The 19,824-nt window shown below is 51.7% G+C and overlaps 2 protein-coding genes across 4 annotated transcripts; one reads left to right on the top strand and one right to left on the bottom strand.

Annotated features, from left to right (window-relative positions):
* Positions 1-1,139: 1,139 nt before the first annotated feature.
* On the bottom strand, positions 1,140-6,347 carry trmt10a (tRNA methyltransferase 10A). Of its 3 annotated transcripts, none has more exons than XM_066720803.1 (9): positions 4,674-4,786; positions 4,446-4,578; positions 3,510-3,680; positions 3,089-3,248; positions 2,771-2,842; positions 2,549-2,623; positions 2,258-2,407; positions 1,937-2,042; positions 1,140-1,849 (listed from the first exon to the last, which is right to left on the bottom strand). In XM_066720803.1, exons 3-9 carry the CDS (start codon positions 3,650-3,652, stop codon positions 1,569-1,571), a joined length of 987 nt encoding a protein of 328 aa, XP_066576900.1. In that variant the 5' UTR covers positions 3,653-3,680; positions 4,446-4,578; positions 4,674-4,786; the 3' UTR covers positions 1,140-1,568. The 3 variants fall into 3 exon arrangements, with proteins under 3 accessions (XP_066576900.1, XP_066576899.1, XP_066576901.1); XM_066720802.1 differs by having other exon boundaries at positions 4,283-4,578; positions 4,674-4,785; XM_066720804.1 differs by lacking the exons at positions 4,446-4,578; positions 4,674-4,786 and adding an exon at positions 6,245-6,347.
* mttp (microsomal triglyceride transfer protein) lies at positions 5,203-18,729 on the top strand. Its single transcript, XM_066720801.1, has 18 exons — positions 5,203-5,840; positions 8,107-8,315; positions 8,908-9,051; positions 10,117-10,224; positions 10,494-10,610; positions 11,221-11,360; positions 11,688-11,838; positions 11,946-12,103; positions 12,561-12,729; positions 13,000-13,107; positions 13,395-13,607; positions 13,692-13,903; positions 14,019-14,116; positions 14,234-14,355; positions 14,519-14,746; positions 15,318-15,442; positions 16,326-16,496; positions 16,711-18,729. Exons 1-18 carry the CDS (start codon positions 5,777-5,779, stop codon positions 16,862-16,864), a joined length of 2,691 nt encoding a protein of 896 aa, XP_066576898.1. The 5' UTR covers positions 5,203-5,776; the 3' UTR covers positions 16,865-18,729.
* The last annotated feature ends 1,095 nt before the right edge of the window (positions 18,730-19,824 follow it).

Raw genomic sequence — 19,824 nt, 5'->3', positions numbered from 1 at the left:
GGTGCCAGCGCGTCCGGTGCCATGGCCACGGTCTCCACGCGTCCGGGGGTCCACAGGGGGCGCCAGAGCCCCTACACAGCACAGCGGCTGCGGTTAAACAGCCTCCTATCCTGTCGTGGTGTAAGTGGCTTTTGTATTTTATATTAGCATGCCTCATCCATTATGAATAAGTTAATGATTACATTTCCCGAGTGTGATGTGCCGTTTCATTTTAGAGATCTGTCATCACCTTACATGAATATCCCAGCTGCTCAAAGGACGGAAGGGCTTGTCCTTGGCTGACAGATGTGGTGGGGACGTCTTATCAGTGTTGCACTGTGTTCTGAGTCTCACGGTGCGACGCACTGAAACGCTCCCCGATACCTCTTCCTGGTCCGCTCTGACATTTAATGTTACTGGGGTTTTACTCTGCTTTACACAGAGGGCAACAGTAATGAGCCAATCCCGCTGTATGAAGAGTGGACAGCAACCCAGGCAGGGGGCTGAATTCGTCATGACAGCGTTAGGGACACACCGCTGTTTATTCAGCCTGAGGGGACCGGGGCGCGGGTCTCCAGTCTTTTCTTTGGTTCTCCTTGTTGTCGTATTTGCCAAGCATGTTTGTTTTGTTTGTGTGTGTTTTCCCTGCAGTTTGTGCTATGTCCTCTGGGTTTTCAAATGCTGGATTTAATTAATGCATTTCTATTCATGCCCATGCCAATAAAATCATGTATTTTTTGTTAAACAATACCCTTGACTAGAAATAGATCATATCTATATTTTTCCACTTGTTTAATCTCACCTTATCAAGCATGTTTTGTGTTTGTCCCCCCCTGGCTACCCTACAAGAGTATGTGAACGGGGACTCTGCTGGACCAGGGCTGGACAGCGCAGGTCTAAACAGTGGCCGTATATAATTGCCGTCAGCGTCTCCTTGTCTGGACTGAATGAGCGGACAATGGCACACCTGGGCACAGAGCTCGGTTTGTAACATCAACATTGCCCTTCCTAAGCAACACGGTTAAAGTATTACAGAGACACGGCTTCCACACAAGGCTTTATTACATCTAGTCAGCGTTAGTGTGGGTAGGACAGTCCAGGCTATCGGAGGACATTATTGAGGACCCGAGTTTGTAATTGAAGGCTTCACACAGCGAGGGTGGCATCAATTCCACTTTTAATACTGATATGAACACTTTGCAAATTTACAACCAACAGAAATGATGCTCGACTGCAAAGGCAATAACTGAAGACGCACCTCCAAGATAAAAACAATGAGAGGAGTGGAGCCACAGCGCTCCATACAGCGTCCCCAAGAAGAGTGGCTGGCGGCCTTCTCCCAGCATGCACCTGGTCAGCCAGCAGACGGAGAGCAGGACACAGATTTATAGCACGCTGCAGGAGCTGTGGGGGTTTGATTCCATTCTTTAACTCTCTAGCCCTCCTGACTGACACAACAGCCCGATCGAGCCCTGGTCTCTAAACATCAGAGAAAAAAATATAAATAAAACAAAAAAACTCAATTTGAGCTCTTCCTTGTCAAATTAAAAAAGTATCCTCAATTTAAACAGACGTCCATCGCCTGGTGCCTATGCTGCGGTGCCCTCGGTGTGGGACCCCCCAGCGGGGTCGTGTCCCGCTGCCTCGCCCGCCTCTCCGCCCGCTTCTCCGCCCGGTGTCCCCCGCTGGCCTGTGCTGGGCGTGCCCGTCTCCGCCGTTTCCGTCTCGCTGTCAGAGTCCCGCTCCCTCTCCTGCTCCGGGGGGGAGCCCTCCTGCCCCACTGGCACGGCCCCTTTCCTCTGGGGCAGGATGGTGAAGAAAGCCTCTCGCCAGTCCTTCTTCTCCAGGTAGGCCAGCATGATCTCGAACACTGCCGGGGGAAACACGCCTGGTTAGTCCCTCCGCCCGCGGAACACAGCTGGCCACCGCGCGCGTCGGGATCCAGCCCCGCACTCACCGTGATTGACCGCCAGCACCTTGCGGCTGTTCATCCTCACGAAGCTGCTGAGCGGGAGCTGGGCGTGCTGGAGCCCCTGGTCCTGCGCCCGCTGGTAGGTGAGTCCCTGTGACACAGACAGAGCGAGGGTCACATCAGGGTGAGGTCAGTCTCATACGGTCTGTCTGGCTGTGTGTGTGTGTGTCCGTGTACATGTGTGTGTCTGTCTGTCCATGTGTGCTGTGTATGTGTGTGTCTGTCTGTCTGTCTGTCTGTGTGTGTGCAGTGACGCAGAGGGGTGGCAGTGCATCCTGTGGGATGGGTGAGGTGGGGGGGCAGTACCTTGTGGTGGTTGTGGTCCACGAGGCCCCCGATGATGTAGGCCTTGGTCTCGTCCAGCTCCTGCAGCACGTTGGGCGAGTCAGAGGTCAGGTACACCAGCTCCTCCTCCTTCAGGATCTCAGTGAAGTGCTCCGACCGGATGCTGATGTCCTGAGGGGGGGGGGGGGGGAAGAGAGAGAGAGAGAGAGAGGGGGGAGAGATTTGCTCTTTAAAACAGTAATAAACAGTTCTGCAGGCTTCGACACCTCACAGCCCAGGTCACTATTGCGACGTGACAGGTGACACTCTTACCTTCCAGTTCACCCATCCTTTGTCGTTCTCGTCCATGTTCTGCTTCAGCTGCCCCCCGTGACTGGTCAAGTAAAACTGAAGGATGAGCAGAAGGAAAATCCATTTCTGTTACAGATCATTGTCCAAACTAAGCTTTGTGTGCCTGTTTGTACCCAGGAGAGAGTCTGTGTGGGTACACACAGTACACACAGTACACACGTGGACACAGACACACACCCTCACCTGGACAGGGTGCACAGCTCTCCGGTTCTCAGCGTAGCACCTCTGAATCTGCTTGTGGAGCTTCTTCACATCCTGTGCAAAACGGAAAGAGGGGTTACTAAAAGTAGGGACCGCAAACACAGACGTGCTGACTCTACTAAAATAGGAACAGCACGGGCTTCTCCGAGTCTGCTTCTGCACCGCAACCTCAGAGCACATTGACCCAGTGTGCGTTTAAGTCTGTGTTCACTGCGTGTGACGTCTGTGTGTCCGTCGTGCTCGTTCAGTGCGTGCTCAGGGCAGGCTCACAGTTTGCCCTGTGGGTGCTCAGCGTCTCACCCTCAGTGCCATGAGGCTGTCGAAGCTGCAGTCCACCACCAGGCGCAGAGAGCTGGGCTCGGCCTCCCTGCGCAGACGCTTCCTGCCGGCCGCCTCCTCCCCCTCCACACCCTCCTGCCGCTCCTGCCTGCGTTTCTGCTTCCTCTCCTTCCGCCTCTGCCTGTGCCACGGACACGAGAGCGCGGTGCTGTTATTACACTAGTATAGCACACTGAAGGCGTAAATTACTTTATCCTTCTACAGGGCAATGTAGATCTCCTACTGATCTGCAAAGCCCCCACCATGCACTACCAGCATGCCTAATGGTCCTGGGAGACATGGGGACAGAGGCGGGGCCACATGCTCCCCAAAGCCTCCAGTACCCTGAACGTCACAATATTTCCCAACTCCAACATCTACAGAGAAGGCGTTCAATACTCACTTACGCAGATCCCTCTGTTCCTCCCACTGCTTGTGTCTCAGCAGCTTCTTCTGCTGCCGCTTGGACAGGGACTCTGTCTGTCCCTCCTGGACAGCGCTGTGGTGTCCCTGCCCGGGCCCCTGCCCAGCATCCTCAGAAGACATGGCTCTGCTCCCCCCGAGTGCGTATCACCTGCATGATATTAAACAGAGCAGGCTGTTCACTGAGACAAGATTCCCCATCGGGATGTCACCCCTCTGTTACACCGTTCTCCAAAAGTAGTACTTGGTGACCTCAGGTACACAGATGTGCCATACAGGACACGCCAAAGGTCTTCCTTCTCTTTGCTACAAACCGAATTCCCAGCCTTCTTCACTTCTTCACAGGAGACAAGAAAGCAGTTTTCACACAAACAGGATGTAAGGAGTGTTGTCCTGGTATTATACAGGGGTGACTAGAATGAACCTTTTGACAGCTACATGCAGTAGACGGTTAATTAAACACAATGTAAAGTGTATATGGGTTTAATATGTACAAGAACAGTTTGGGTCTGAGTGCAGATGAGCCCATAGCGGGTCTGTGATCTTTTAATGAAGTGGTGACGGTGGTGCCTCCTGCAGGCAGAGATTAGAATCACAAAATGCTAAATAAACAACGAATATATATATAAAAATTGTGTGTGAGAGAGAAAGAGTGTGTGATGTACGGGACAGCCACATAACTGGTATTTATTGTACTATCTCGAAACGATGTTAAACAAGTGCGTTTTATTCCGGATTGTGTTTCACACTCACAGATCTCAATGCAATCAGAGTCGATCATATATCCCTCCAGCCCGGAGCACTGCGGCTCCGTCTGACAGCAGCTCGCTTATCTCCTTTCTGAATGAAGCGATGAACAGAATAAAACTACCAGCAAACTCTACGGTGGTTTTATAAACGAAAAAGCAACACATACCGTCCGCTTCCTAACGTTTTCGCACATGTGTCGCCGGTGCAACGTCATCAGTCGGCGCCACTTACTCAGCGTGTGAGGAACGGCAGCGACGCGCAGCCGCAGACACTGATTGCGTCATGTGTTGCACCTGTATCTGTATATATCGGGGAAATTAAGAATACAATTGAAATTAGCAGAAGTGTTTCCTTCAGCATCTCTCCCAAACGTGTGCAAATGACCTTCACATACCAGAGGACCCCGGAGTCAGGGCAGGGCATGCAGTGCGGGGGTCACTGTTGCTTTACTGGGCAATTACAACAGCACTGCATCTTCCCACCACAGTCCTCGGTGCCTCCACAGCGAGCGCCTGCACTAGTGCTGCTCTGGAACCAAGGTTCTGCCTTACAACGGGAAGCTGCAGTAGTTTATTATGGGTAAACTACACTACTTTACCCATTATTATCACAGCATTAGGACACACGACAGCACAGTTTAAAAAGTGTCGATGGCACAGTTCTGAATTGCAGAACACTAAATACATGTATGCTATATGTAGCCACACAAGTCAATTGCCAGTCGATTCCACCCGCAGCTCTGCGCTGCTCCGCCAATGGCAGCGGAGGGATACTGCAGATCTGCGCATAACTGCGCAACGACAGCGGCTGCGCAGCTGGTCCTGAAGCTCCGCGACACTGTGGCGCGTCCGGACACGTGACGTCACGAATGCCGACACACTGTGGCGGCGCCGCAGAACTGGGTGAAAGTGCGTGAACCCAACCCGGCACATGCGTGTGGCGCTGCTCACAGGATGCTTTGTATGTTGCACTGCTGTTCTTCCAGTGGAAGGAGGAGTGAAAGAAACCAGGCAGGGTTCGCCCCTGACGCCCCAGCAAGGGAGGCTCCTATCGTCCGCACTCGGGACAGCTGGCCGGAGCCGGAGCCCTGTGCTGCACACAACACAGTCCCCGGCCGACTGATCGATATACCTTTACAGCATGACCAAGTACTGCAGCTCATCCTAATAAAGAACGGGCAGGCGTGTGTATGAATGTATGATTGGTTGCTCCGGTACTGGGCACAGCAGTGGGGTAGAGCTGCAGGGCAGCGGGCACTGAGCGCCTGTATGGCGGCATGACGCCCCTCTCAGCCCGGCCCATCAATCATTAACCCGGGGGCATCGCCCGACCTTAGGACCGTGCGTGGAGTTTGGAGTCTGATCTGGAGTTTATCTGCGTCCAGATAAACGTGTCCGGCCTCTCTCTGCCCCGGCGCCCCTGGGAGCTCCTGCCTGAAAACTGCCTGCAGTCACAAAGACAGCTGAACCCGAGACCACCGAGACCACCGACACCACCATGCTCACACTGAGTCTGATTGTCTTCTGCTTGATCTCACCGGCCCTCGGCGCGACCCCCATAGGTGAGCGGCTTTAACGCTGTAACTCGGACTCGGCTCAGTTGTGTTGGTCCATTTCGGATCCTATTGCTCAGGTGGATGTAATGCTGTCCTTATACAATCCTTACAATGTTTTATTTAAGACAATGTTTTGATTAGACTATCATTAGTGTGTAAATGTGCCTGAATGTCATACATGTTTGTTAGATCCAACTCTCTGAAGTCAGAGTAACGAGCTGCAATTACTCTGGTTTCGTTTATTGAACAACAACAAACAATTCTGATTGATTGAGTTCCCGATTGACACTCATCAGCACTAGACACCGAATTAGCCTAATGGATGCGTTGAAATTGACCGTTCACTATACCATGCAATACCCTCTAGAAATGCCCTGTTGGGTCACCAACGAGCTCTTTAAAATACAAACCTCCAGTATGATGTCGCAGGGTAATTGTTGGCCAAATGCTTGGGAATCCGCAGTCTTCACACACTTACATCATAGTCCGTCAAACCAATAAATAACACACAATCAATTAGGAAGCACAAGGATAGTCAGACAATTGTAAAGAAACATTCAAGAAAAACTTCTGCATTTACCCACAATGGTCCTCACACCAAGGGGATGACCGGGAAATGAAGCCAGTGCATTAGGAGGGATTTGGAGGAATAATAATAACAACAATGTAGCACATTATCCGATACCTTGTTTCTACAATTGTGACACAATAAGGAGACTCTGTATTTAAGTTAAAACTCTAAACATGCATTCCTGCTCAAAGATACCAGGTGATATTGGTTATTGGTGCACTGATTTATGGGCTCAAAGTTAAAGAGGCTTTTTTTCTTATTGATTTGAAGTTTTAGATGAAAGGGCTGATTGACTCTGCATGAAGCAACACAAACCCGATTCAGCCCAGTAGGGACACGTCACTGTTGGATGTGATTCAGGTTGCGTGGGCACTCACACACTACACCTTGAGTGTTGTGCAGGACAAGGCAAGTGTGTGGACCCAAACAAAAATACCCATCTGTCAGCAGGGAAAAGGAGCAGCACAGTGGAAAAGTGCTTTGATATGAAAGAGACGAGTTAACAATTACCCTGTGCAAATATTTTGGCATACTCCGTGAGCAGGGCGGTGCGTTTGTGTGTTCCTGGCTAAGTCAGGTAACTGGGTAACAACGAGGCTTTACCTGCCTCTGTTCAGCTGTGGCTGTGCTGCCTGGCACTCGCCTAAACCTCAAGACATTCCCGAAGATCCTGGTGGTGGCCCCGGCTCCCACAGGGCCACAGAGACTTTCGGCTTTTACTCCAGCCCAGCTCCCAGTCGGCTGCCTGGATCAAACAAGTCATTAAGTGCAAGAATGTAATGCTCTTTGCCCAGCTGCAAATGATCATCTCGCTAGTGCACCTTGAATTAAAATAGTATTTGAAGCCATTGGCTGTTTAGGATCTTAAACCCAATGTCAACGGCCTATGTGAGTAACTGATAACATAACCAAGTTAATTAAGTAGTTGAGAAGACACTGTGGCCCTCCAGGGACGGTGTGAGAGCCCTGATATGATTACTATGGTGTTAACCTTTTTTGGGGGGACTAAAGCTTCTGTACATCAAGCGATAGGTTTCTGCTCCTGGTGCCTAGACTGCACAGTGTCTGTATTTACTAGATATGAGATGTGTTCACTCAATTCATTTTCAACCATGTTATTCAGTGATCGGAGTGAAATGCTCCCTGTTTTTCAATATCACATGATCTCAGCAGGGGACTAAGCTGCCCAAGGTATGCTGTGTTACCACTGCTAAAGAGGGGGACAACCAGATGACAGAAACTGCTCTTTAATTGGCTTAAATGGTGGCAGGATGAGACATTCAACTAAGCATTTCAGTCATAAATAAATGACACTACCAATGTTTAGAGTTAGACTGGGCTCTGCTGTGTTCCTTGTTTTCTGTGTGTTTGTTTGGTGGCCTGGCTTGATGCTGTCCTGGTTCAGCTGGTTATTGTTTCAACCCAGCTCTCGGTTACTTAGTGGAAATCTTAATTTAATAGTTTACGAAACGTTAGACTGCCAGTGCCTGATTTCACTTGACAGCTCAAACTTTTCAAAATAATGTAAAAGTTACGATTAAACAAATTTATGAGCTCCATTAATGGTTCTGTTGAGTGATGGAGAGATGGGTTTCAACAGAAATCAGCAAAACATTGAGCCTCCAGGACCTGGGCAGAGGGTTGGTGCTCTGTACGATCTGGACTCGAGCTCAATTGAATATGTGCTTAATTCTACTACAGGAGCCGGGAAAGGTGAGAGATCTGTGAAAGCTGGGCTACGACTGGACAATGGGAAGCTGCACCGGTTCAGCTACTCCACCGAAGTGCTGCTGGACCAAGCCAGGGGGTCGGTGGAGGGCGGCGCGGGCTACAGGATGTCCTCCACCGTTGACATCAGCTTAGTCTGGAGAAGCCCAAGCAGCAAAGACGACCAGCTGGTCAAAGTAGCGGTATGTGTGGCTTAGTAAAGTGTGGCCCCTGGATTTAGTGCCCCTGCTGTGTGGGGGGGAGAGCAGAGCCGATACAATGGGCAGCACTGCGGGGCAGAGAGACCTGGGGTGGCTGTAGGCTGTGTTTTCAAGAACTGGATTCAAGAATCTGATGTCCCACCATTACTCCTCACACAGATGAACCTCTCTGGGTTTTAGTGTGGAAGTACAGTTCTCTTAATTGGTTTGTCTGTGAGAAATCAAGCATCCTGAATTCAGTAAACCTCCCCCACCCCCACCCGCAGAAAGTTGTTAATGTAGAAATGCACTTGATGTTCTTCATTTTTGGGTGTTTTGCACCTTTATTATGCCTTTTGAGTCAAGACAGTCCCGTCCCAGAGACTGAACTGCATGGGAACTTCAATGGGAGAGAGGGATTCTTTTATTAGGGGGGGGAACCAGTTATTGTGCTGGTCAAGCTAGTGTCCCATGCAGCAGGAGCTTCCTCTGAGGCACAGCTGTGTAAATGCCTCCATATACATTGAAAAGGTGCTCAAATGCAGGATGTTACTGTGGCTTTGGTCCCTTGATGTTGGCGTCTTTCTCCCTGTAGGTGAGGGATGTGCGAATGGAGAATGTGACGCCGCGGCCGGACAACAGAAACATCTTCCTGGGCTCCACGGCGGAGAGCGTGCTGGGCAAGGGCAACCTGGCCGCCCTGCAGAGGCCCCTCATACTGCACTGGAGCGCTGGAAAGGTAGGGCAGGAAGAGGCCCAAACGCACAGCGCTGTCCCCTGTCCCCTGTTAATTAAACATCATTTAGATTGTGTATTTTTATGTTTTGTTGGTGCAGAGTAACACTTTCACTTTGCTACATTTTATTAACCGTGGTAGAAGTATCAATAGTTGTTGTCACAGAAGTCCTTGCAGTTGCATTACTGTTACAATATTTCTTTCTGAAGGTCTTACTGAACTACAGTTATGAGATTGAATTCCTCCCTCATTCATCTGTGCAGTGTATCCACGTGTACATTTGAGAGACTGAAGTGCTGAAAATAAGAGTCTGTCAACCCCCCCGCTGTTGTAGTATGTTGTACCCTGACCCCAGCAGGCAAAGACGTGTCAGTTACTGCGCTGATCCAGTGATCAGACTTCTAACGTGGCAGCGGGTTGACCGGCCGGGCTCGGGACGCAGTGCCTGGGTCTATGAATGGAAGAAGCGCAGGATGTGGGGGGAATTCCAGCATGCTGGCTCGGGGGGCAAAGGTTACACTATTGAGAAATATCGTGTGCCTGGCTTTCCTTGAGGTTCAGCTGTTATCAGATCCTCCCCCCCTCTAGATTGCGGAGGCCGGAGCGAAGGGCGAGTGACAACAGGCTGGGGAGTGTGTTGTGTCATTTCTGTGGCAATGCACGGAAGATACTGAGTTTGCTTTATAGTATCACTAGGTCACATTGATTAGCTTTCCGCTCCTCTGTAATAAAACCTGAGCTTTTGGAAAGATGGAGGTTCTAATCATTGTGAAGCGAGGAGCCTCATTCCAGTGCGTCCTTAGTGTTGACCCGAGGAAGTCAGACCCAAAGGGTGTCAAAGGGGAGAAACCCAAAGTGTTTATTTTAATATGCCAGTGCTCTGTCATCTCCCATCCACGCGTTTTACACTGAGAGAGGTTGAGGTGCCAGAGCCGTGTCCGAGCCGTGCCTCCAGCGTGTAATAATCTCGGTACAGAAAAGTGAGATCGTGGGTTTGATGGTTTCATCGCAACCAGCACATGAATTCGCCAACCTGTAAAAATGCAGCTTGTCTTCTCTTTGCACCAGGTGAAGACCCTGTACTCCTACCAGAATGAACACACCATCATCAAGAACCTGAAGAGGGGTCTAGCCAGCCTGATCCAGCTGCAGCTCACCTCTGGGAAGGTGGAGGAGGTCAGTCACCTGGTGTCCGAGTGTCCCTAGTGTAAGAGCAGTTCTGCAGGGGCCCCCAGCCCAGGGTGTGAGGTGATTGATGAGGTTCTGCCCAGTGACTTCACATTTTTCACACCACATACTCATTAATTAAATACGTAGCTAAATTGCGTTGCCATTGTCCTGAGCTCACCCTGATGAACACGGCTGGTTCTCTTTGTGCGATTAGCCCACTGTGTCTGTGTGAGTTTGTTCATGTGCTGGTCTGCCTGCCGTTCCTCTGAAAACAGGTGGACGTGTCCGGAAAGTGTGCGGTGGAGTACCAGGCGGCCCAGAACAGGGTGACCCGAATCAAGAACCTGGACAGCTGCAAGACCGCAGAGACCGGCTTCACGTCCCACAGTGAGGTCAGTGCGCGTGGGCGGCTGCAGAAAACATGACCAGTGTGACCCCCTGCGGCTGAGACACGTCCGACTGCGAGAGATTTCACACGCTGCGTCCCGCACAGTGAAGCCGTGGGGCTGATCCTAGTAACACTGGTGATCTGCAGTCGCTTGTGAAGCTATAGGCAGCCCGAGACCCTGAGTGTGAGTGTGTGTGAGTGTGAGAGAGTGTGAGTGCTTGTCTGTGTCCTTAATGCCTAACAGGCCTGATATCTTCTAGTTTACCCGGCCCCTGTGTGGGAAATAAGTCATGCTGGCTGGCTGTGGGGGTGAAGGCAGGGTCTGGATTAGGGTTAAACTCTCGGTTTACAAGCTGCAGTAAGTTGTGGCTTTCAGACTGCTGAGTTAAGGGCCCCGGGGCCACAGACTGCTAGTATGCAAGGGCATGTGTGTCTGTGACCCACTGTGTGCTCTGTGGTCAGTAAGTGGTGCAGTCTTTGCTGGGGTGGGGTGTGTTTTTACCCCGGCATGGGACTGGTCCGGTGCTGCAGGTGACGTCACCAGGATCTCAGTCATGCCCTAGTCAAGTCTCTCAGCTTCCTGTCCTTCTCTTCTGCCCTCCCTCTGTGCCCAGGTGTTGGGGGTCAGCAGTAAGTCATCGTCGACAACCGAGTTCATCCTGCAGGACGGCTTCATCAAGTCTGCGGTGTCGGAGGAGGCGGTGACCCTGCTGGTGAACACGCGGCGCGCCACCGCGGCCACGGTACTGTCCAGGCAAGTGCACGGCAGCTGCGGGAGACACACGCGCACACACACATACACACGTGTCGCCTGCCTCCAGACCGCTTTGACCCGGGCACTGCAGTTCCCAGCAGAGAAACGGGCCCTAAAGCAGTGCGATCCACAGAGATCCAGATGTTTCAAGGCCAACCATAGAGAGTATATCAGAAAAATTTGTGGGCAATAGTGTGATTGTACATGCGTTTAAGTGTGCCATTTACCGTCCCTCCGTCTCTATACACACGTGACCGAGCGCTTTGAGAAGCTAGAAAGTAACAGCTCCTGTTCTCAGGTGACTTAAGGTGCAGTCTCTTTCTGCAGACAGAAGCTGGAGCTGGTGAAGATGGAGGCCGGGCCCCAGGAGGTGGCGGGGAAGGACCCCGGCAGTGTGGTCAAGAAACTGGACCCCAAGCTGGAGCCCCTCGGCCTGGCGGCGGACCGAGTCAAGTCTGAGTGCAAGGGCTGCCCCTCGGTGAGTGCCGCCTCCCCGCCGCAGTGCCCCCGGGGTTGCCTGGCAGCTTACGGGTCGCTCCAGTGGTGTGAGCTGCGCCTGACTGCCCTCGTCTTGTCTCCCCTCAGCTGTGGCAGCACTGGCAGAAGGTCCGGAAGCACTTCGAGCCCGAGAGTCTGTCCCACGCCGTGGCCTCACGCTCCTTCCTGGCGCTGATCCAGACGGTGCGCCGCTCACAGAAGGAGGAGATCCTGAAGGTCCTGCAGAACAGCAGCCGCTCCGCACTGTGAGTGCCCTCCCTCCTCCTCACGCTGGTCCCTGCAGGGTGCCTCTGGACAGGGCAGCACCACCCTGTGGGTGGGAGGACTGGCTGCAGCAGCAAACCACACAGAAACACACAGACAGAGACACATAGACACACAGATACACAGAGAGAGAGATGGGTAAAGATGCACACAGAGAGGTACAGACAGAGACACAAACACACAGAGAGAGGGGTAAAGACACACACACACACACACACACACACACACACACACACACACACACACACACACATACACAGGCTGAGGGTTAGGCTCAGACGGCTGCCTAATGGAGTCCAGTGAGATAAAGTAATCGGCACAGACAGTCTCTAAACGTCACCAATGATGTGCAGCTCGCGATGCCACAGTCTCTGATCAAATCTCCTCCAGTGTGAGGCTGCCATGCTCTGACCCCTGACCTCTCCCGACCCCTCCCAGGCCACAGGTGGTGGACGCTGTCACCTCAGCCCAGACCTCGGCCTCCCTGGAGGCCATCCTGCAGTTCCTGGACTTCTCGGACCCTAAGGGTCTGGTGCTGCAGGAGCGCTTCCTGTACGCCTGTGGGTTCTCCTCGCACCCCAACGAGAGGATGCTCAAGGCCCTGCTGGTGAGGCCGTGCACGCGGTTGTGTGTGCTGTGTGTTTACTGTTGTTTGTTGTGTGCTTGTTGTGTTCATGGTGGTGCATGCTGTTGTGTGTTGTGTTTGTGTGTGTCCGTGTGTGTTTCTTAATTTATGAGTTAAATGGTATATTGCTATTGCACACACAGACCTCTCTGCACCCTGTATTGCACCGCAGTGTTCAGTATGCACAGCACACGCACTCTCAGTGACCGCTGGCACATTGACTTCCTCTTGCATTCTTGTTTTTCCGCCCAGGGAGTCTGGAATGGAAAGATTGGCAGCAGCGACATCAGGGAGTCTGTGGTGATTATCATGGGAGCCCTGGTGCGAAAGCTCTGCCAGAAAGGAGGCTGTGAGCTCCCGGTAAGTCTGACCAGCCCTGAGGGGGAGTCCTGTGAGTCATTTACCACTGGGGTCTGCAGCCCGGGCCCTGGGGGAAATCTTATGTGAAGGGCAAGCTGGACAGACATGGTCACAAATTAGAAAACATTCAGTCCAGTTAAATGTTTCAGAGCTGGGCTGCAATAAAAAGTGTCTCTGCCCTGGGCTCTTCTGTGCCCTGGGCTCTTCTATACTCTGTGATCTTCTGTGCTCTGTGCCTGGAGTGCCGTGTGTAAGAAGCCCATTGTCGCTGTGTCTGTGTGGTGCAGACCGTGCTGCAGGTCAAGAAGCTCATCCTGGAGGGGCCGGAGGGCTCGAAGGAGGAGGCCAAGGTCCAGATGTACCTACTGGCCATGAAGAACGCACTGCTCCCTGAGGCCATCCCTCTGCTCACCAAGTTCTCCGAGTCCGGGACCGGGCCCGTCAGCACCATCGCCATCACCACCCTGCAGAGATATGACCATGCGCTCATCACCGAGGAGGTAGGCCGCCCACCGCCCTCCCCTGACCAAAACGGAGCTCACTGTCATTTACTCATCACGGCCGTTGTCTTCCTCGTGTTGCAGGTGAAGAAGGCCCTGAACCGGATCTACCACCAGAACCGCCGGGTGTACGAGAAGTCGGTGAGGGCAGCGGCGGCAGACGTGCTGTTCAGCAGCAGCCCGAGTGCCATGGTGGTCCAGAACCTGCTGCTGTCCATCGGCTCCCTGCCACACGAGATGAACAAGTACATGCTCTCCAAGGTCCAGGACATCCTGCACTTCGACATGTCGGCCAGGTGAGTCTGGGTCCCTGCTATGGAGCTGTGATTCCCAGTACTGGGTCTGCTGGGTTGTCAGTTGGGTGGTTGTGCTGTGTGTGTCATTAAGGTGGTTGTGTGTTGTGTGTTTCAGTAAGGTGGTGCGCAGTGCGTTGAGGAACATGGTCGCCCACAACTACGACCGCTTCTCCAAGATCGGCTCGTCCTCCTCGTTCTCCGGCTACATGGCTCGTAGGTGACCCGTTGGTGAGATTCGAGAGCTCTGTGTGTGTTGCTGTCTCTCAGGTGTCCTGACCTGGTCTCTTCTCTTTCCTTCCTTCGTTGGTGTTGGTTGGCCGCGTGCTGCAGGCGCGTCAGACACCACCTCCACCTACAGCCTGGACATCCTGTACTCAGGCTCCGGCATCCTCAGGAGGAGCAACATGAACATCTATGCCTTCAGCGGAGACACCCAGCTCCACGCCAGCCAGGTAGTCAGCTGCCCTGGGCCAGGTCTGGACTCCTGTTGTGTGGGGAGCGTGGCCAGGGTTTGAGTTCATCTGGGCTTCCTTTAGCTCATACCATTGTGTTAAATGAAGGGGGGAGGTGAGGGTGTGAGAAGGCCTGTCACTGAGGTCTGTGTCTGTGTGTCAGGTGGTGATCGAGGCGCAGGGCCTGGAGTCTCTGATCGCCGCCACGGCCGACGCGGGCGAGGAGGAGCTGGAGTCGTTCTCGGGGATGTCGGCGCTGCTGTTCGACGTGCAGCTGCGGCCCGTCACCTTCTTCAAGGGCTACAGCGACCTCATGGCCAAGATGTTCACCGCCACCGGGGAGCCCATCAACGTGGTGAAGGGCCTCATCCTGCTTATCGACCACTCGCAGGTAGGGCGGGCTGGATTTCACCGCAGGCCGACAGACCGGGAGTTCCCTGGCTGATTTACGGACTTGTACACTGACTGGCTGATGAAATATATTACACCGCACTCCGGGCCGGCAGTGAAGGGAGCGCTGGCTGGCCGGCACCATGGCGCCTGGTTCCTAGAAATGCCCCCCAGCCAAGATTGATAAAGGATCCTTTCAATTTGAATTTGATCTTTCCAAAGTCTCGCCACTGCCCTGATGACTCTGTGTCTGGAGTGCGGTGCTGCTTTAAATTCCTCTCTCTCTCTCTCTCTCTCTCTCTCTCGCTCTCTCTCTCTCTCTCTCCCTCTCTCTCTTTCTCTCTCTCTGGCTGCTTCTCTCTCATCCATATGCAGTCTGTTTTATTGGCATGACACGAATATTGGCAAAGCATATCATAATGTAAAGTAGAATATAATTAACACAGCAGCTAAATTAAAAGTAAAAGAAACCCTCTCACTCTCTCTCTCGCGCTCCCCCTCTTGCCTTCTTTCCCCACCCCCCCACCCCTCTCTGTCCCCCGTCCCCCGTCCCCTATGTCTCTCTCTCCCAGGTGATCCAGTTACAGTCTGGGCTGAAGGCCAGTGTGGAGTTCCAGGGAGGTCTGGCCATTGACATCTCGGGCGGTATGGAGTTCAGCCTGTGGTACCGGGAGTCCAAGACCAGTGTCAACAACAGGTACGAGCGCTGCAGGATTTCTGAGGCACAGACGCCTGGCGCTGATGCATTCATACCTGTCTGGAGTGGCCCGCACACCTATAAAATCACTGGAAAGACCTGGTCCCTGATGGGCCGCAGTAACTTGTGGGTTTTGGACATTGATAGACAAACACAGATAGTCCCAGAGACAGACTTCCACACAGACCCCCAGATGGTCTGTGTAGATGGACAGGTAGATGCATCGATAGAAAAGACTGATGGACAGATAGACAAACAGATGGAGTGTGCTCGGGATCGGGGGGTTGATGTTACAGGCGTCTGTGGAGATGGGCCGGGCTGTCAGAGTGAGAATGGCACGGGCAGGTGTCCGGCTACCACAATGTGTTGTGCACCTCCCAATAATAGCCCGGCCTGCTATCTATAGCACCAGAACAGATGCTACTGGTCTGGACGCCAAGTGGCAGTGCAACCCATAGACCAGAGAACCAGGCAGCCCCTCTCCCCTTGCTGGGCTGGGCTGTGTGTTGTGTTGTGCTGGGCCATTTCCCTAAGTGTGCATCATGAACCCAAGAAAACAACACCTTGATATTTTGACAATGGGCTTCGGGCATAGGGTGAGATGTCAGACCCACATCTCATTGTGCATTCGCTGATTAATAACCCTGCAGCTGTGGGACTCCCAATGCCATTTGAGCCACGGTTCCCAGCCCCAGTCCAGGACCCCCTGTCCTGCTCTCAGCCCTGGTCCAGGAGCTCGAGGACCACCAGATCCCCTAGAGGTTTCCTGAATGATCCTGGGATCCTGTTTCACCAGCACTGCTGGGTGATGTGGTTCCAAACACCTCCAAACGCATGGTTCATTACTCGTGTTTACAGTTTGTGTGTGTGTGTGCGTGCACAGGGCCGCTCTGGTGTTGACGGGCAACGTGACGGTGGACATGGACTTCGTCACAGCAGGAACGGAGGTCAGCTTCGAGACCGAGTCCAAGCTGGACTTCATCACCACAGTGAAGTTCTCCGAGTACCCCTTTCTGGTGTGCATGCAGATGGACAAGGACTCCTTCCCCTTCAGGTGGGCCTCCGCTGCCGAGACACGCCTTTCTTATGGGTCGTGTGTGTGTGTGTGTGTGTTGTGCTGGCTGTATACACTAATACAGAGTTTGCGCCCTCTCTGTATGGTTTGTTTTTAATTGGAGCAGTTCAGGTTACAGTACCTGATCGATGGACTCTCCTCTGACCGGTCTGGATTGTATCATCGGCTCATCTCTGTCGTCGTTGTTTTCCAGGGAGTACTTGGTGAAATCTGAAAGCCTGCACTCGGGAAAAACCTTAGTCTCTCGCAAAGGGAGGAAGAGTGTCGTTCCTGGCTCTGAATTCCCCCTCCACCAGGAAAACTCGGACATGTGCAAGAAAGTGTTCACGGAGGACGCCGGCTGGTAGACAAACACACGGAGGGGACGGGTTGGGGGGAGGGAGGGAGGGAGGGAAGACATGACGTGTCCAGACCGCTAAGGAATATATTTGTGAGTTGAGCTACAGGCTGGGCAACAACAAACAAGTATGTTTTATTCTAAATAACGTCCGAGCTGGTGAATTTGCAGGAAAATGTTTAGGAATACATTAATCGCACCTCGTGCATGGGGGAAAGACAAAACGATGGTGAAACCAGTATTCAGAGACGGGGTAAACTGTTTACATAGTTATTTGAAACTTTTTTTTTGTAAAAGGAGTAGACAAGTTATAGATATAGGAAATGCATGAGGCCCCCAGAGATGACACAGCTGGAAAAAATACAGGAGTGCAAACCAGGAGCGCAAATTATTAATTACAGAGTCTAACACACGTGTGTGGTTTAGTCATGCGTGGATATGGTGCACTAAGTTGTGATCATTAAAACAGTATTGTCTTGTGTATTGTTTTCCACAGTGTCACCTCTGGGGATCCTTAGAATTTCCTCCTTTCTTCCCCTTGTGTCGGCGTTCACAGTTCACAGCAGGCAGCAGGTTGTGGTTTGCAGTCTTGCGTCGCTGGGGGTCTGTAACGCAGATGTGGCTTTGACTGTGGTTGACTGTGGAGAGGGACACTCACACAACCAAAGCCGAGTCATTTTGCATTTGCAGTCTTCCTTTGTGGGCTGAGTGTCAGACAGTATCTCAGGTCAGAGATGGAGAGATCAGTGGATTACTGACAGAGAATCAAATGCCAGATGGATTTGTGCCTTTCCAAAACACAGTTGTGTCTGTGCTGGGTCTGAATGTCCCCTTCACTGCAGGGGTGACGCTAGCCTGTGAATCTGGTCCAGAGTACCAGCCGGTCCTGACCGCGCTGGGTCCACCAGTTAACATACTCGGATTCAGACCTACTGACTGATTTATTACACCGCTGTTAGTCTGTCTGTTAGCCGGAAGTCAGTTTATATTGCAGACCAACCAGAATATTTTTTTCTTTTCTGTTTAATGTATGACCATATCAGAGACCGTATCTTTGGTTCAATGAAAAGGTTATTTTATCCCCCCCAGAGACAAGCGAAAATTATCCCCTTATTGCCCCCTCCGGCCCTGGATATCGAATCTGTGTTGTTTTTTTATTTCTCATAAGATGTGTATTTCTTTTTCTCACGTGTTCAGTTTGATTTACTTCAAAACCAGGGACACCAGACTATGGGCCTATGACTCGTACTTTTATTTATTTCTGAAACACTTGAACCATAAGTACAGTAGATGGTGGCAATGGCATCGTTTTAAACTAGTTTATATATAGATGTGTGTGTACTGCTGATGTTGATAGTTGATTTAGCAGTTGCACAATCCTTTAATTATGCCTTAATCTGATTTGAATAGAAGATATTCTGCTTGTGCGAGACCGCAGAGATGCCTTCGAACCAATCGCGTCGTACAGCCACGTTCCCCCACCGTCGCGCATGTAACCCCATCGCCCTGTCCCGTGTTGTGTGGTTGTTAATGTCTGAACTATTCAGAATTCGCAGTGTGTTGAGCTTCTGCCTCACTGCCTTCCTCACTGCATGTGAACTACATGGCTGTTAGGGTTTCGTTCCAGCCACCCACCGTCGTCCGTCTGCAGAATCTGCATTAACCGGCCGTCACTTTCCCGTGGTGGGGCGGCAGTGAGGGTCTTGTGAATGAAGGTCCTCCCACCGTTGTAATAAAGTGAACTCCGGGAGACTTTGTTTTGGGCTGAGTTGCCCGCTGACCAAAGTGTTATACAAACACACATACGAAAGGGTTTTATTTTTAAGTGCACTGAAGTTGTCAAAATTGAAAGAAATAAAATATAATACAAATAAAGATGTGCAGGTCTTTTCTTACGGGTTTTGTTTAGCTTTGAAACATCTTTACATTTGCAATGATACAGAGGGGTGTGAAGGGATGCATCAATGGAAGAAAACGCCAGGGATTTGACCGCCTGTGTATATAAACTAAACTATATAAACTGGGTACAGGATTGTGATGCATTTAAGCACAGAGTGGGAGATCATAAACCCAACACAGCCTCTAGACACTCTGGCCCTGAGATGCCAGCTGTACTGTGGCCCTAGCTCTGTCTCTCCGAGCTTCACGGACGGACTCTCGGGTTGCAGGCTTTGGAAGGGAATCACGGAGCAATATCATTCAAGATGTATTTTTGAGCTGTTTATCGCCCCGTGTCCAGAACTGGAGGCCGTTAAAAGCCCAGCATGATCACCATCCTATCGCGGGGGGCTGGCACGCTCACTGGAGAGATTAATGGTGCCCCGGTGATCCTGTCCTCCACTTCTTGTGTGACACTGGGCTTTAGTCCCCTTGCCATTTTGAACTCACATTTTCATGTATATCCACCTTTCATCCTATTAGCAGTTCCCAATTAAGTCTCCCAGTTTTGTTGTGGATGTTGCTTTATTTAATAAGGACAAGAAAGTACCAAAACTGTTTTCTGTTAAATAATCACCTCAATATTTAACATTTTAAAAAGTATATTACAATTCTGCTCCTGTGTAATATTTTGCCTGAAAGTCATCGTGTCTGATTTAGCCCATAACATCCACAAGGCAGTTCAGTCGGCATTTGTTCCCCCCCGGCTCGTATGGAGGCAGTAAATCAACACGGGTGTCGCATGAGTGACACGAGTCACACTTGTTGTCTGAAGGCATCTGAAAGCGACAACTGGGCACTAATAAGAGATTCTCCAGGAGGCCAGCTGGGGGTGAAGCGGCTTCAAGCATCCCGGCTCCATGGTACCGCAGCAACAAACCCCACGCGTCCACGCCGAGCCCCAGCCCAGGAAGAGGGGCAAGAGTGTGTGCCAACACATGGGCCCCTCCGACCCACACACAGCAGCTGGTGGTAATGGAAGTGCACTGCACAGCAGCTGGCCCGGTCCCCTCAGTAACTACATCGAAACTG

The sequence above is a fragment of the Amia ocellicauda genome, chromosome 13, assembly GCF_036373705.1.
Source record: "Amia ocellicauda isolate fAmiCal2 chromosome 13, fAmiCal2.hap1, whole genome shotgun sequence".
In the NCBI taxonomy this organism is placed as follows: domain Eukaryota; kingdom Metazoa; phylum Chordata; class Actinopteri; order Amiiformes; family Amiidae; genus Amia; species Amia ocellicauda.
This window is presented reverse-complemented; position numbering and strand designations above follow the sequence as displayed.

What these genes read in the sequence shown, in the direction of transcription:
- trmt10a (XM_066720804.1), bottom strand. Translation starts at nt 3,652, where the DNA reads ATGTCTTCTGAGGATGCTGGGCAGGGGCCCGGGCAGGGACACCACAGC. An exon ending in AAGGATGGGTGAACTGGAAG is followed by an intron (nt 2,408 to 2,548) that starts GTAAGAGTGTCA and finishes CCCCCCCCTCAG; the next exon opens with GACATCAGCATCCGGTCGGA. An exon ending in GGTGCTGGCGGTCAATCACG is followed by an intron (nt 1,850 to 1,936) that starts GTGAGTGCGGGG and finishes TTCCCCCGGCAG; the next exon opens with TGTTCGAGATCATGCTGGCC.
- mttp (XM_066720801.1), top strand. Translation starts at nt 5,777, where the DNA reads ATGCTCACACTGAGTCTGATTGTCTTCTGCTTGATCTCACCGGCCCTC. An exon ending in AAGGAGGCTGTGAGCTCCCG is followed by an intron (nt 13,108 to 13,394) that starts GTAAGTCTGACC and finishes TGTGTGGTGCAG; the next exon opens with ACCGTGCTGCAGGTCAAGAA. An exon ending in AAGACCAGTGTCAACAACAG is followed by an intron (nt 15,443 to 16,325) that starts GTACGAGCGCTG and finishes GTGCGTGCACAG; the next exon opens with GGCCGCTCTGGTGTTGACGG.